Source organism: Pristiophorus japonicus, chromosome 20 (assembly GCF_044704955.1).
Source record: "Pristiophorus japonicus isolate sPriJap1 chromosome 20, sPriJap1.hap1, whole genome shotgun sequence".
Classification (NCBI taxonomy): Eukaryota; Metazoa; Chordata; class Chondrichthyes; family Pristiophoridae; genus Pristiophorus; species Pristiophorus japonicus.
Genome location: NC_091996.1, coordinates 68636322 through 68651476, shown reverse-complemented (window position 1 = coordinate 68651476; position 15155 = coordinate 68636322). Strand labels below are relative to the sequence as shown.

The 15155-nt window shown below is 44.6% G+C and overlaps 1 protein-coding gene across 3 annotated transcripts in view; it reads right to left on the bottom strand.

The window, feature by feature from the left end:
- The window catches only part of LOC139232556 (tubulin beta-4B chain-like), a 106064-nt gene extending 95889 nt beyond the window's left edge, over positions 1-10175 (bottom strand). For 2 of the 3 annotated variants that reach the window (XM_070862974.1, XM_070862976.1), the window contains exon 1: positions 10080-10175. In XM_070862974.1, coding sequence (XP_070719075.1) covers positions 10080-10136 — 57 coding nt within the window. In that variant the 5' untranslated portion in view covers positions 10137-10175. The remainder of the gene's footprint in view (positions 1-10079) is intronic. The other variant, XM_070862977.1, reaches the window with a different exon arrangement.
- Between the last annotated feature and the right edge of the window lie 4980 nt (positions 10176-15155).

Here is a 15155-nt window from a genome sequence, read left to right as displayed (position 1 = left end):
ATTGGGCGAGAAGACCAATGCCCTCATAAGATCACTCATGGCGGCCGTCAGAAGGGTGCGTGATGAGGTCGCCATACTACCGGGTGAAATCTCTGCACTAAGATGGGAAGTCAGGGCGGGCATTTCAGAGGGTGTGCAGACAATGGCAGATGCCATGAGGGAGCTGGCTTCTGCAATAAGAGCACAAAGGCCAGAGACTCAAATTTCACTCCCACTTCACGCACCAGCCAGACCCAAGCTGGGTGCCCCCCTCCCCCCACCAGCCTCACCCAATCTCTGGCTCCCTGCACTGATTTCTTAAATGTAGGTAAGATTTTTCTGTGCCTACAAAAGTGGCCACATACTCTAAACTAACTTAGGCCAGTGTAACTTTCAGCTGGCCAAATCAGACGCAAGTGGCTGGTCACGCCCCCTTTTGGAGGAAAAAAAACGAAACTAAAAGAAAACCTAACTAACTGACTTACACTGGAGCAAGTTAAATGGGGAAATTTGCAATTTTTAAATGGGGAAATTTGCTCCAAAAAAAAAAGCGGGGTAACTCCTGGGGAAATTTGAGCCCTCTGGTCTAGCCAATGTTCGATACAGGTTTAACAAAATTCTGTACCTCTAGTGCGTGGTTTGCTTTTTTCACAGCCTTGCTAACTTGTGTATTTGTACACAGATCCTTTGCTCCTCTACCCCACCCAGACTCACACCTTCCAAGTAATAAGTGACCTCTGTATTCTTCCCACCAAAATGTAATAACTCACATTTATCTGTGTTGAATGTAATTTGCCAATTATATGCCCATACTTGCTAGTTTATTAATGTCCTCCTGTAATTTGTTGCAGTCCTCCTCAGTATTAGATTATCTCTCCCCCCCCCCTCCAATTTGGTGCCATCTGCAAATTTATAAATTGTGTTTTTGATTCCAAAGTTTAAATTGTTAATGTAAATTGTGAACAACAATGGTCCCAGCACTGATCCTTGTGGACCACCACTACCCACCTTTAACTCCCACTCTGCTTTCTGTCTTGAAGCCAGCTAGCTATTCATTCTGCTACTTTTCCCCCCTAACTCCACATTCACTGACCTCATTCATCAGTCTATTATGGGATACTTTATCAAAGGCCTTTTCAAAATCTAGATAATTGCATCTACTGCATTAGCATGGTCTACTCTCTTACCTCTTCAAAAAAATTAAATGATATTGGTCAAGCAAGACTTTCCCTTTTGAAATCCATGCTGATTATATTTTTGGTTTCCAGGTGTCCTTCCATTTTCTCCTTCACTTAGTAAATCATTATTTTTCCTACTACCAATGGTAAGCTGACTGGTCTATAATTCACTGGACATGTTCTAGCCCCCTTCTTAAATAATAGGCATGACGTTAGAAAAAGCCTGGCGGATAGCCAACGAATTATTAAATGTGTAGCAATGCCTCTGCTATCTCTTCCCCGGATTATTTTTAAATGCATGGATGCAATCCATCTGTACCGGGGGCTTTATCTTCTTGAGTATGATTAGTTTATTGAATATATTCCCTCTATTTTAAATGCACAGCTCATCACCCAATGTCATGTCCACCTGTTCTATCTCCCTGGTAAATACTGAAGCAAAAATGATTTAATATTTCTGCCATCTCTATCGTTATCTGTGGTATTACCCTGTCTATCCCTATTCCCATCCCAACCTTCCTTCCTTCTTTTATTGATGTGCCTGTAAAATATTTTACTATTTTGTATTGTTCCTTGATCATTTAAATTTCATAATTCCATTTGCCTTCCCAATTGTTTTTCGACTTCTCTCCTAATCTTTTCATTTTCTCTCTCATCATGCACTCCCTGCTGTATGTACTTAATGTAATCCTCAATTGTTCCCTTATGGCTTTATTAATCCATGGAGTCCAATTAATGTTTAGATTGTTCTTTCCTTTTAGCAGAATATATTGTTCCTGCACTCTGTTGAACAGAGTTTTAAATGTTTCCCATTGCTGCTCTATTGTTTTTAGCCAATATTGTTGCCCATTTTATTTTCCACGAGATCTATTCTCAGCCCCTCAAAAATCCATTACCCTGGTTTTCATCATACTTATGTCCTTCTCAATCATCTTAAAGCGCTTTATATTATGGTCACGATTGCCTAGATGTTCCTACTTTTACTTCTCTGATCTTCCCCATTACTAGATCCAACACCAAATAGTTTTTTTTTTTTACATATTGGGTTAGTCCTGTACACATTGTAGGAACTCTATTCTCATCTCCTTAACCCATGTCCAATTAATATCGGGGTAGTTGAAATCCATGATTATTGCTGGGTTTTTTAAAACTCATTTCCCTAATTTGTATGCATATTTCTTGCTCCACCTCCCTTCCACTATTTTAGTAGTCTGTAGTCTGCACCTATTAGTGTGATTGATCCTTATTATCCTTCATCTCCATCACAACTTCTATTTTTGTCTTGCTGATAGCTGCGTCACTTTTTTCTAAATGTTCTACGCTACAATGTTTAATTCCCAGTACTGATTTTTCTGTAGCAATTCCTACTATGTCTGGTTCCTCAATGCATAATTGTCTCTGTTTGGTATCTGTAAAGCATGCACTCATGTTCTGCCACCAGGGAGCTCATCCCCTGAAGTTCCAAGGGATCCCAGCATCCCTTGGGAGCACTGTATATAAGCCAGCCCCTAAGGTCTGTTCCGTCTTAAAGACTGAGGTCACTGTTACTTTAACCTCCCTGTGTGCAGCCTCATCTGTGTTAGAAACACAATAACTGGTGACGAGAATACAAATCCAATGCAAAGATGCAGCAAACTGTGGGCATCCTGGAGAAGTTCTCAGAGGGGGGAGGATTGGGAAGTCTATGTCGAATGGCTAGACCAGTACTTTGTAGCCAACGAGCTGGACGAAGGAGGAAGCGCTGCAAAAAGGAGCACGGTCCTCCTCACGGTCTGCAGGGCACCGACCTACAGCCTCATGAAGAATCTTCTGGCTCTGGTGAAACCCACAGATAAGTCATATTAGGAGCTGTGTACACTGGTTTGGGAGCATCTTAACCCGAGGGAGAGCGTGCTGATGGCGAGGTATCGGTTCTACACATGCCAGTGATCTAAAGGTCAGGAAGTGACGAGCTACATTGCCGAGCTAAGGCGACTTGCAGGACAATGTGAGTTTGATGGCTACCTGGAGCAAATGCTCAGACTTTTTTGTACTGGGCATTGGCCACGAGACCATCCTATGAAAACCTTTGACTGTAGAGACACCGACCGTCAGTAAGGCCATTGCGATAGCACAGGTGTTTATGTCCACCAATGATAACACCAAACAAATCTCAGCACCCAAGTGCTAGCAATGTTCATAAATTAACGAACTGTGTTTGTGAGCAGAAATGTACAGGGTAGAAACCACAAGTCTACAACTGCCAGCAGGCCTCAGGTGACCCAGATGATTCAGTCCCCAACAAAGGATGAATGCAAGGCAATTCACACTTTGTTGGCAGTGTGGAGGCTTCCATTCAGCCTATTCATGCCGCTTCAAAGAGGTATGTTTGCAAGACCTGTGGAACAATGGGGCACCTCCAACAAGCTTGCAAATGAGCTGCAAGCTCTGCAAAACCTGATGATCACCACGTGTGGCAGAGGAAGATCGGTCCATGGTGGATCAAAGCAATTTCAAGCCTCAGAGAGGAGGCAGATGCTGAAGTACATGGGGTGCACACATTTGAGACGAAATGTCCACCTACAATGCTAAACGTAAAATTGAATGGCTTACCTGTAGCCATGGAACTGGACACTGGCACTAGCCAATCCATCATGAGTAAAAAGATGTTTGAGAGACTGTGGTGCAACAAGGCATTCAGACCAGCCCTGAGCCCCATCCACACGAAACTGAGAACGTACACCAAAGAGCTCATCACTGTCCTGGGCAGCGCCATAGTCAAGGTCACCTACAAGGTGCACGAACTGCCACTCTGGATTATCCCGGGCAATGGACCCACACTGCTTGGAAAGAGCTGGCTGGGCAAAATCCGCTGGAACTGGGATGACATCTGAGCGCTATCACATGTCATTGAGGCCTCATGTACCCAGGTTCTTAACAAATTTCCTTCCTTTTTGAGCCAGGCATTGGAAACTTTTCCAGGGAGACAGTGCAGATCTACTTGGTCCCAGAGGCTCGACCCATTCACCACAAGGTGCGAGCGGTACCTCACATGATGAGGGAGAGAGTGGAAAGCGAGCTGGACAGGCTGCAACGCGAGGGCATCATCTCCCCAGTGGAATTCAGCAAGTGGGCCAGCCCAATTGTTCCAGTACTCAAAAGTGATGGCACGGTCAGGATTTGCGACAATTATAAAGTAACTATTAATCGTTTCTTGCTACAGGACCAATACCCGCTACCCAAGGCAGATGACCTATTTGCGATGCTGGCAGGAGGCAAGACGTTCACCAAGCTCGACCTGACTTTGGCCTACATGACGCAGGAGCTGGAGGAGTCTTAAGGGACTCACCTGCATCAACACGCACAAGGGACTGGTCGTCTACAACAGATGCCCATTTGGAATTCGGTCGGCTGCAGCGATCTTCCAGAGAAACATGGAGAGCCTACTCAAGTCGGTACCACACACGGTGGTCTTTCAGGACGACATATTGGTCATGGGTCAGGACACTGCCGAGCACCTACAAATCCTGGAGGAGTCCTCCAGCGACTGGATCGTGTAGGGCTGCGGCTGAAGAGGTCGAAATGGGCAGGCAGAGCGGGCAGTACAAACCATCAAACAGAGCCTTAAACGAGTCACAGAAGGCTCACTCCAAACCCACCTTTCCCAAGTACTGCTCAGCTACTGCACGAGACCCCACTCGCTCTCAGGGGTGCCCTGGCTGAGCTACTCCTAAAAAGGACACTTAAAACCAGATTCTCGCTGGTTCACCCCAACCTGCATGATCAGGTAGAGAGCAGGTGGCAGCAACAAAATGTAAATGGTTGCGCCAGTGTGTCATGGGAAATTGATCTAATGACCGTGTATGTGCTAAACTATGGACATGGTCCCAAGTGGATTGCGGGCACGGTGATAGCTAAAGAAGGGAATAGGGTGTTTGTAGTCAAACTAGACAATGGACAAATTTGCAGAAAGCACCTGGACCAAACGAGGCTGCGGTTCACAGACAGCCCTGAACAACCCACAGCAGACACCACCTTTTGCGAGCCCACAACACACCCAAAGGATCAACGACACCACGCCAGACCAGGAATTCGAACTCATCACGCCCAACAGCCCAGCAAGGAGAGGCTCACCCAGCAGCCCTGCAGGGCCAACAGCACCAGACCAGCAAGGGCACAGCCAACACACCAGAACAGACATTTGTACAGAGGTAGTCCACACAGGGAAAGAAAGGATCCCAACCACCTCACCTTGTAAATAGTTTTCTCTGACATGGGGTTGGGGGGGGGCGGGCGAGGTGATGTGTATCTGTAAAGCATGCAGTCCCATGTTCCGCCAACAGGGAGTGCATGCTTTACAGATACTCATCACCTCGCCATCCCTTGAAGTCCCAAGGGATCCCAGCATCCCTTGGGGGCACTGTATATAAACCGGCCCCCAAGGCCTGTTCTTCACTCTGGAGTGTCTTAAAGACTGAGGTCACTGTTACTTTAACCTTCCTGTGTGCAGCCTCATCTGTGTTAGGAAGTCAATAGTTCCCAGCTCCCCTGTTTTATTACGGACACTGTGTGCATTGCTGTACAGGCAGGTGAACCCATTTTTAATAAGACTTCTCACTTTGTGTAACTATTTTTTTTAGACTCCTGTTCTATAACTATTTATTCCCTTGCCATAAATGTCCTCCCTTACTTTATTCTTTCCTATGCTCTCTTTTCCTGTTTGGTTTATATTTAGGCTGGTTCTGTTTCTTGTAGATACCTCCCTCCATCTTACTAGTTTAAAGCCTTTGCCACCTCCCTATTTACCCTTTCCACCAGGAGACAGGTCCCATTCCAGGTTCAGGTGGAGCCTGTCCCATCGATACAGCTCCTCCCTGTCCCAGAACTGGCACCGGTATCCCATGAAAGGGAACCCCTTTCTCCCCGCCACACACCAGCCCTTTAGCCACATGTTAATTCTCCTGATCTGTCTGCTTCTATGCCAATTTGTACACGGCTCGGGCAATAATCTGTAGATTACCGTCGAACCCTGATGTTTAAATTAAGAGCCCAAATCCTCATACTCAGTAGGACTTTCTCCCTGTTCCTACCCATGTTGTTTGTTCAAACATGGATCACGACAACTGGATTTACCCCCTCCCTTTCCAAGTTTCTCTCTAGCCGCTGAGAGATATCCTTTACCCTAGCAACACACCCTTCGGGATTCTCATTATTAGTGACAGAAGACAATCTATTCCCCTAGTTATAATAATAATAAATAATAATGAGTCCCCACCATTACCACATTTCTATTCTACTCTTACACCACCAACCCCCCCCCCCCTTGGACAGCCTTCTGAGTCAAGGTGCCTTGGTCTGCATGGTGGCTGTGCTCCCTGCAGTCTTTCTCCTTGTCCTCACAGGTAGAGAGTACACTGTAAAGCTTGACCACAAATTCATTAGAATGAAATAAGGGAATACACACATCAGCCTTATGAATGAGGTGGAAGTAGAAGAGATGCTACATATTATATTACCAAGGTTTGTGCTCAAACTCCAACCTGTATCCAGGTCGTTTGGATGAATAATAAACAGGGGTCCAAAGCATTGTCCCCTGCAGTACTGCAATTAGCACTTCACCTAGTCCAACAATCTCATTCACAAGTACCCTTACAGTTCACATTTTTTTTTAAAAAGCACTTATCCAATCACACATTTTACTCTGACTCACTTGAAATGTTAACTCTTCTGCTCCCTCCACAAATCCTGACTGACCTAGTGAGCATTTCCAGTATTATTTTTTTTTTAATTTTTATTTGATTTCCAGCATTGGCAATTTTTTTGGTTGACTAATTGATATTCATTTGATTAGTCTCATGTGGGATGTTTAAAGCAGAAGAAATGCACAACAGGGGGAAATAAAACAAAAATATATCCAAGTATCAAAATGAAAGACTCAAAAGGATCTGAAAAATAAATCAATCACTATAGGCCCCCTAACAGTAGCTATACTGTAGGACAGAGCATAAATCAAGAAATAATGGAGGCTTGTAAGAAAGGTACTGCAGTAATCACAGGCGATTTTAATATTCATATAGATTGGACAAATCAAATTGGCAAAGGTAGCCTGGAGGAAGTGTGTATTCGGGATGGTTTCTTTAGAAAATTGTGGAACCAATCAACCAGGGAGCAGGCTATTTTAGATCTGGTAATGTGTAATGAGATCGGATTAATGAATGATCTCATAGCAAAGGATCCTCAAGGGAAGAGCGATCATAGCATGGTAGAATTTCAAATTCAGTTTGAGGGCAGGAAACTTGTGTCTCAAACTAGTGTTCTGAACTTAAACAAAAGCAATTACAAGGGTATAAAGGCAGAATTGGCTAAAGTGAAATAGATTAAAGGGCAAGATGGTAGATAAACCGTGGCAAACATTTAAGGAGATATTTCATAACTCTCAGCAAAGATATATTCCAGTGAGAAACAAAGACTAAGAGAGGATGAACTATCCCTGGCTAACTAAGGAAGTAAAGAATGGTATAAAATTGAAAACAAAGGTGTACAATGTTGCAAAGATTAGTGGTAGGCCAGAGGATTGGGAAATTTTTAGAAACCAGCAAAGGACGACTAGAAAAATAGAGAAGGTAGCTTATGAGTGTAAACTAACAAGAAATATAAAAACAGACAGCAAGAGCTTCTACAGGCATATAAAAAAAAAGAAAGTAGCTAAACTAAACATTGGTCCCTTAGAGGATGAGACTGCGGAATTAATAATAGGACACAGGGAAATGGCAGAGATTTTGAATAAATATTTTGTATCGGTCTTCACAGTAGAAGACACTAAAAGCATCCCAATAATAGATAATCAAGGGGCTATAAGGAGGGTAGAACCTAAAACAAACACTGATCAAGAGAAAAAGTACTAGGCAAACTAATGGGACTAAAGGTGGACAAGTCCCCTGGATCTGATGACCTGCATCCTAGGGTCTTAAAAGAAGTGGATGCAGATATAGTAGATGCATTGGTTGCAAGCTACCAAAATTCCTTAGATTCTGGAGAGGTCCCAGCAGACTGGAAAACTATAATTGTAACACTATAATTGTAAAACTATAATTTAAGAAAGGAAGGAGACAGAAAGCAGGAAACTATAGCTCAGTTAGCTTAACATCCATCATTGGGAAAATGCTAGAGTCCATTATTAAGGAATTAGTAGCAGGATATTTAGAAAATCATAGTAGTCAAGCAGAGTCAGCATAGTTTTATGAAAGGGAAATCATGTTTGACAAATTTTCTAGAGTTCTTTGAGGATGTAATGAACAGGCAGGGTGAATAAAGGGGAACCAGTAGATGCAACATATTTGGATTGCCAAAAGACATTGGATAAGGTGCCACATAAAAGGTTGCTGCACAAGACAAGACAAGAGCTCATGGGGTTGGGGGGCAATATATTAGCAGGGATAGAGGATTGCCTAATGAACAGAAAAGAGTAAGGATAAATGGATCATTTTCAGTTTGGCAAACTGTAACTAGTGGGGTGCCACAGGGATCAGTGCTGGGGCCTCAACTATTTACAATCTATATTAATGACTTGGATGAAGGCACCTAGTGTAATGTAGACAACTTTGCTGATGATACAAAGATAGGTGGGAAAGCAAGTAGTAAGGACACAAATAATATGCAAAGGGATATAGATGAGGAGATTTCAAGATTATGGAGATGGCTTGACAGGGCAGATGCAGAGAGGATGTTTCCCCTCAGGGGGAAATCTGGAGGCATAGTTTAATGGGGAGGGGGGTCACCAATTAAAATAGAGATGGAGGATTTTCTTCTCAGAGGGTCATGAATCTGTGGAATTCTTTACCCCAGAGCACTGTGGATATTGAACATATTTTTAAAAAAAGGTGGAGATCAATAGAGTTTTGAACAATAAAGGAGTCAGGGTTTATAGGGAGCAGGCAGGGAAGTGGAGTTGAGGCCAAGATCAGATCCACCATGATTTTATTGAATGGCAGAGCAGGCTAGCAGGGTCTAATCCTGCTCCTATTTCTTATTTTCTAATGTTCTTTATATTTCTAAAGCACCTTTCAGAACATCCCACAGCCAATCAATTACTTTTTGAATTGTAATGACTGTTGTAATGTGGGAAACACAAACAGCCAATTTTCACACAGCAAGCTCCCACAAAGAGCAATATAATAATGACCAAATAATCTGTTTTAGTGATGTTGAATGAGGGATTAATATTATCCAGGACACGGGGAAACTCCCCTACTCCTCTTGAAATAGTGCTATGGAATCTTCTACATCCACTTGGGGTTGGGGGGGGGGGGCACAGTGCAGCACTACCTCAGTCTTGCACTGCAGTGTCAGCCTAGATTATTGGAGTTCATCTCTGGAGATGAGACTTGAACACACAACCTTCTGACTCAGAAGCGAGTGCGTGTTAGCGGAGACCAGTAAAACCAAGTACATCAAGCCGATAAAGGACACAACTCTCGCGGCGGGAATGTGAAGCGCAAGACGAAAGGAGGCAGGCGGGAAGCAGCCGAATGCCAAGTACATTTTTTCCTGTACATCTCTCCCCCACACGGCACCACAGCCCATGCGCAGCACGCCGCCTTGCCCACATTGACAGCGCCGGGGCTGCAACCGCGCACGCGTGCTGCCGGAGCGCGCAGCTTTTTCAAACGCTCGAGCGCCGGCGGCCGCCATTCACCATGACGAAGGAGCAGCGGTGAGTTCGGCGCGTAACGGTCAGCCATGGGCCTGAGCGCCAACCCAGCCCACACACAGCCCAAGCAGCCTCCACAAATTGGGCTTTAAAATCCGACCCGACATTCGGCCCCACGCGGCCACTCTCTGGCCGCAGCGCAACAGAGGTCCGGCCCCCATTTCCCCACCCCCCACCATCCGTTCCAAAAATGTCCGACTTGCCCTAATCCTAATCCGGCCAACTTTACATACCTTGGCCCCTATCTGGTTGCCACACTGGCCAGCCTGAAGATGCACGATCTCTCGCATACCGACAGCTCTGCCTAAACCACTCTAACCCGGATAACTGGTCGTTCAACTGAGGTGCGAATGCCCGCATCATTCTTTATATCATACTGCGTCATCGCCGCCCTTTTCCTATTGGACAGCTCCTACCGTCAATCAACCCGATCGCCTTCCCATTGGTTCAATTCAACGGGGGGGGGGGGCGTTTGCTTGCTCGCCCTTGGTTAGTTTTGAGTGGCTGTTGCCAGGGAACAGCTGTACTCCAATCTGTCACAATAACTGCTGTGACTTCACAATGTCCTTTTCATGGTGTCATAAAGCACCTTAACTGCCTCAGTGTTCAAATTGTCAAAACAAAATAATACTTTAAAAATGACCATTAGTTTGCACTTTCACACCTTGGCAGCTGGTTAGGATGGGATGTGTGATGGTGCAATATGAAAGACCTACTGATAATTCTCTGGTGCTGATCACCAAACAAAAGTCTCCTGATTGTTGTCCAGGAGTTAGGAGGCTATCTTCACTGATGAAACATAAAATGGGAATATATTGAGCAACAAAAGATATATGATAGCAATACTGAGGCGTGCATCAAAATGTTTTTCTTTATGGGAGTCGCAATTAACTGGGCTAAATTTAATTGCATCAAGCATTTTATCCTCCTAGTGTTTATCCATTTTTCTGTTTTACAGAACTATCTGAGACATAGTCCAATTGCACCATGCACAACACATAATAGCTGGTGTACTTAGCACTTCTCCATTGACAGTTCCATTTCTAGGTTGCACAAGTTTGGTACATAACTAGTGAGTGGTTGCTTGATATCAGAAATGTGAGTCGCTGGCCTTCCAGCTCCAGTCTCTGGCAGACCTCCTTCCATATGAATTACTGTCCGGGCTACCGAGCAATACATGACCACTTTACAATAAACAATATTCTGCAGTTACTAAAATAGCTGCCAGGTGAATAGAATTCATGTAACTCTTTTTTAAATGTCACATTTCTGACTTAACTGCATTTCAAGAACATGTTACAAGAGGCATAGCAAACAGTTTGTTTTACACCAGGGAATGCCAAGATTTGTGGAAACAAAGATAACTGTACAGTAAAAGGTACTGCTAGATACAGGGTAAGATTATTTGCTGCATGCCAATCACTCATGACTATTAGACCAAACAGGTATGACTAGGCTTTAACCAACCTTCAGATTTTTGTTTTCCTTCCATAGATTTGTTTTTGGTGCAAAAAATGGTACTTACTAAAAGTAGAGTCTTACTCACTCTTTGAGTGAAAAACAACCTCCATTTTTAGTCCTATCAACAAAATCATACCCTAGGTATCAAGTGCCCCTCCTTCATTGTATCTTCCAGCTGAGGAGGGTCAGCTTGGCTCAGTTGATAGCACTTTCACGCCTTAGAATGTTGTGGATTCAAATCCCATTCTAGGCTATAAACACATACTCTAGCCTGACATTCCAGTGCAATACTGTGGAAGTGTGGCATTGTTGAAGGTGCCATCTTTTGGAATGAAGTGTTAAAGGCCCTGTCTACTTATGTGATTCAGGTGATATTTAATATCATGAAACCATTTCAGGAGCAGGGAACTCTCCCAGTGTCCTGGCCAACACTTCTCCCTCCACCTCCAAAAAATTGCTATAATAGTGTGATGTATTCTGTAGGTACATCAGAATTATATAGAATGTACAGCACAGAAACAGGCCATTTGTCCAAGCCAGTGTTTATGTCCCACGCATGCCTCCCCCCACCCTACTTCATCTAATCCTATCAACATATCATATTCCTTTCTCCGTCATGTATTTATCTAGCTTCCCCTTAAATGCATCTATGTTATTTGCCTCAACTACTCCTTGTGGTAGCGAGTTCCACATTCTAACCACTCTATGGGTAAAGAGGTTTCTCCTGAATTACCTATTGGATTATTAGTGACTATTTTATATTTATTGTCCCTAGTTTTGGTCTCCCCCCACAAGTGGAAAGATCTTCCCTACATTTCTTCTATCAAACTCTTTCATATTATAAACCTCTATTAGGTCACCCCTCAGCCTTCTCTTTTCCAGAGAAAAGAGCCCCAGCTGATTCAATCTTTCCTAACAGGTATAACCTCTCAGTTCGATATCATCCTTGTAAATCATTTTTGCACCTTCCCCAGTGCCCTTATATATATATCCTTTTTATAATATGGAGACCAGAACTTCGTACAATACTCTAAATGTGATCTAACCAAGGTTCTATACAAGTTTACCATAACTTCTCTGCTTTTCAATTCTATCCCTCTAGAAATGAACACCAGTGCTTTGTTTGCTTTTTATGGTCTTATTAACATGTGTCACTACTTTTAGTCATATGTGGATCTTTTCTCCTCTACCCTATTTAGACATTTATTTTCCAATGAGTATGTGGCCTCCTTATTCTTCCTACCAGAATGTAATACCTCACACTTATCTATATTGATGTTCATTTGCCAATTACACGCCCATTCTGCAATTTTATTAATGTCTTGTATTTTGTCGCAGTCTTCCCCAATATTAACTAGAAACCGCAATGTGGTGTCATCCGCAATTGTTCTTCCGATTCCTGAGTCCAAATGGTTTAACAGTCAACAACAGTGGTCCCAGCACTTACTTGTGGAACACCACTTCCCACCTTTTGCCAATTTGAGTAACAACCCTTTACTCCATCTCTCTGTTTTCTATTTTGTAGCCAGCTTGCTATCCATTCTGCTACTTGCACCCTAAATCCACATGCTCTGACCTTAGTCATGAGTCTACTATGCGGTACCTTATCAAAGGCCTTTTGAAAATCCAAATATATTACATATACTAGCTTATCCTTGTTTGCTCTTTCTGTTACTTCTTCAAAAAATTCACTAAGGTTAGTCAAGCATGATCTTTCCTTTTGAAATCCGTGCTGACTACTCTTTATTATAGAATCATAGAAATTTACAGCACAGAAGGAGGCCATTTCGGCCCATTGTGTCCGCGCCGGCCAACAAAGAGCTATCCAACCTAATCCCACTTTCCAGCTCTTGGTCCATAGTCCTGTAGGTTACGGCACTTCAAATGCATACCCAAGTACTTCTTAAATGTGGTGAGGTTTTCTGCCTCTACCACCCTTTCAGGCAGTGAGTTCCAGACCACCAACACCCTCTCGGTGAAAAGATTTCCCCTCAAATCCCCTCTAAACCTTCTGCCAATTACTTTAACTCTATGCCCCCTAGTTGTTGACCCCTCTGCGAAGGGAAATCTTCTCTTAGGCAGTCCCTTGAAGCTGAGGATGACATCCCACACTAAAAATGAGTTCTCAGGTGACTGATGAGTCCAATGCGGGACCTACAGTCTCTGTCACAGGTGGGGCAGACGGTGGTTGAAGGAACGGGTGGGTGGGGCGCTTGGGTTGCCATACGCTCCTTTCGCTGTCTACGCTTGGCTTCAGCTTGATCCCGGCGAAGAGACTCGAGGTGTTCGGCGCCTTCCCGGATGCTTTTCCTCCACTTTGAGCAGTCTTCGGCCAGGGATTCCTAGGTGTGGGTGGGATGTTGCACTTTTTCAAGGAGGCTTGAAGCATTTCCCCTGCCCACCTGGGGCTTGCTTGCCGTTTTGAAGCTCCGAGTAGAGCGCTTGTTTTGGAAGTCTCATATTGGGCATACGGACGATGTGGCCCACCCAGCGGAGCTGGTCGGGTGTGGTCAGTGCTTCGTTGCTAGGGATGTTGGCCTGATCGAGAACACTGACGTTGGTGCGTCTATCCTGCCAATGGATTTGCAGGATCTTGTAGAGGTACTTCTCCAGTGTTTTGAGGTGCCTGCTGTACATACTCCATGTCTCTGATCCATATAGGAGGGCGGTTATCACTACTGCTCTGCAGACCATGAACTTGGTGCCGGGTTTGAGGTCCTGGTCTTCAAACACTCTCTTCCTCAGGCAACCGAAGGCTGCACTGGTACACTGAAGGTGGTGTTGGACCTCGTCGGCGATGTCTGCCCTTGTTGACAGTAGGCTTCCGAGATATGGAAAATGGTCCACGTTGTCCAAGGCCACGTCATGGATTTTGATAATCGTGGGGCAGTGCTGTGTGGCGGGGGCAGGTTGGTAGAGGACCTTTGTATTACGGATGTTGAGTGTAAGGCCCATGTTCTCGTACGCTTCAGTGAAGGTGTTGACGATGGCTTGGAGTTCAGCCTACAATTGTGCACAGACGCAAGCGTCATCTGCGTACTGTAATTCAATGACAGAGGATGGGACTTCCTTGGATCTGGCCTGGAAGTGGCGGAGGTTGAGCAGTTTCCCGTTTGTTCTGTAGATTAGCTCCACACCAGCAGGAAGCTTACTGAGGGTGAGATGGAGCATTGCAGCAAGGATGATCAGGAAGAGCATTGGTGCAATGGCACAGCCTTGCTTGACCCCGGTCCGAACATGAATTGGGTCTGTGGTGGATCCGTTGGTCAGGATCATGGCTTGCATGTCACCGTGAAGCAGGCGAAGAATGGTGACAAACTTTTGAGGGCAGCCGAATTTGAGGAAGACACTCCATAATCCCTCACGTTTGACAGTGTCGAAGGCTTTGTGAGGTCAAAGAGGGCCATATACAGGGATTGGTGCTGTTCCCTACATTTCTCTTGTATTTGCCGCGCGGTGAAGATCATGTCCATTGTGCCCCGTAGTGGGCAGAATCTGCATTGTGACTCTGGGAGGAGCTCTTCAGCCACAGGGAGAAGGTGATTGCAAGAATCCTCCTCCTCACTGACCTTCCCTGTGGCAAACAGCAGGGAAACTCCTCTGTAATTACTGCAATCGGACTTGTCGCCTTTCTTGAAGATGGTCACGAGTACGGCATCTCTGAGATCCCCTGTAAAGTGCCTAGTCCTCGAGCTTCCGGTGAACTTCATTAGAATACCGTAGGAAGCAGAGGACAGAGATGTCAGAGTGCGCAAAAAGGGGAGTTGTAGTAACCTAGAGTTGAGTTTTTGTCATAACGCCCTCAAGTGGTGATACTCGCTAAAGCATGTTTTTTGTAGTTACGATAG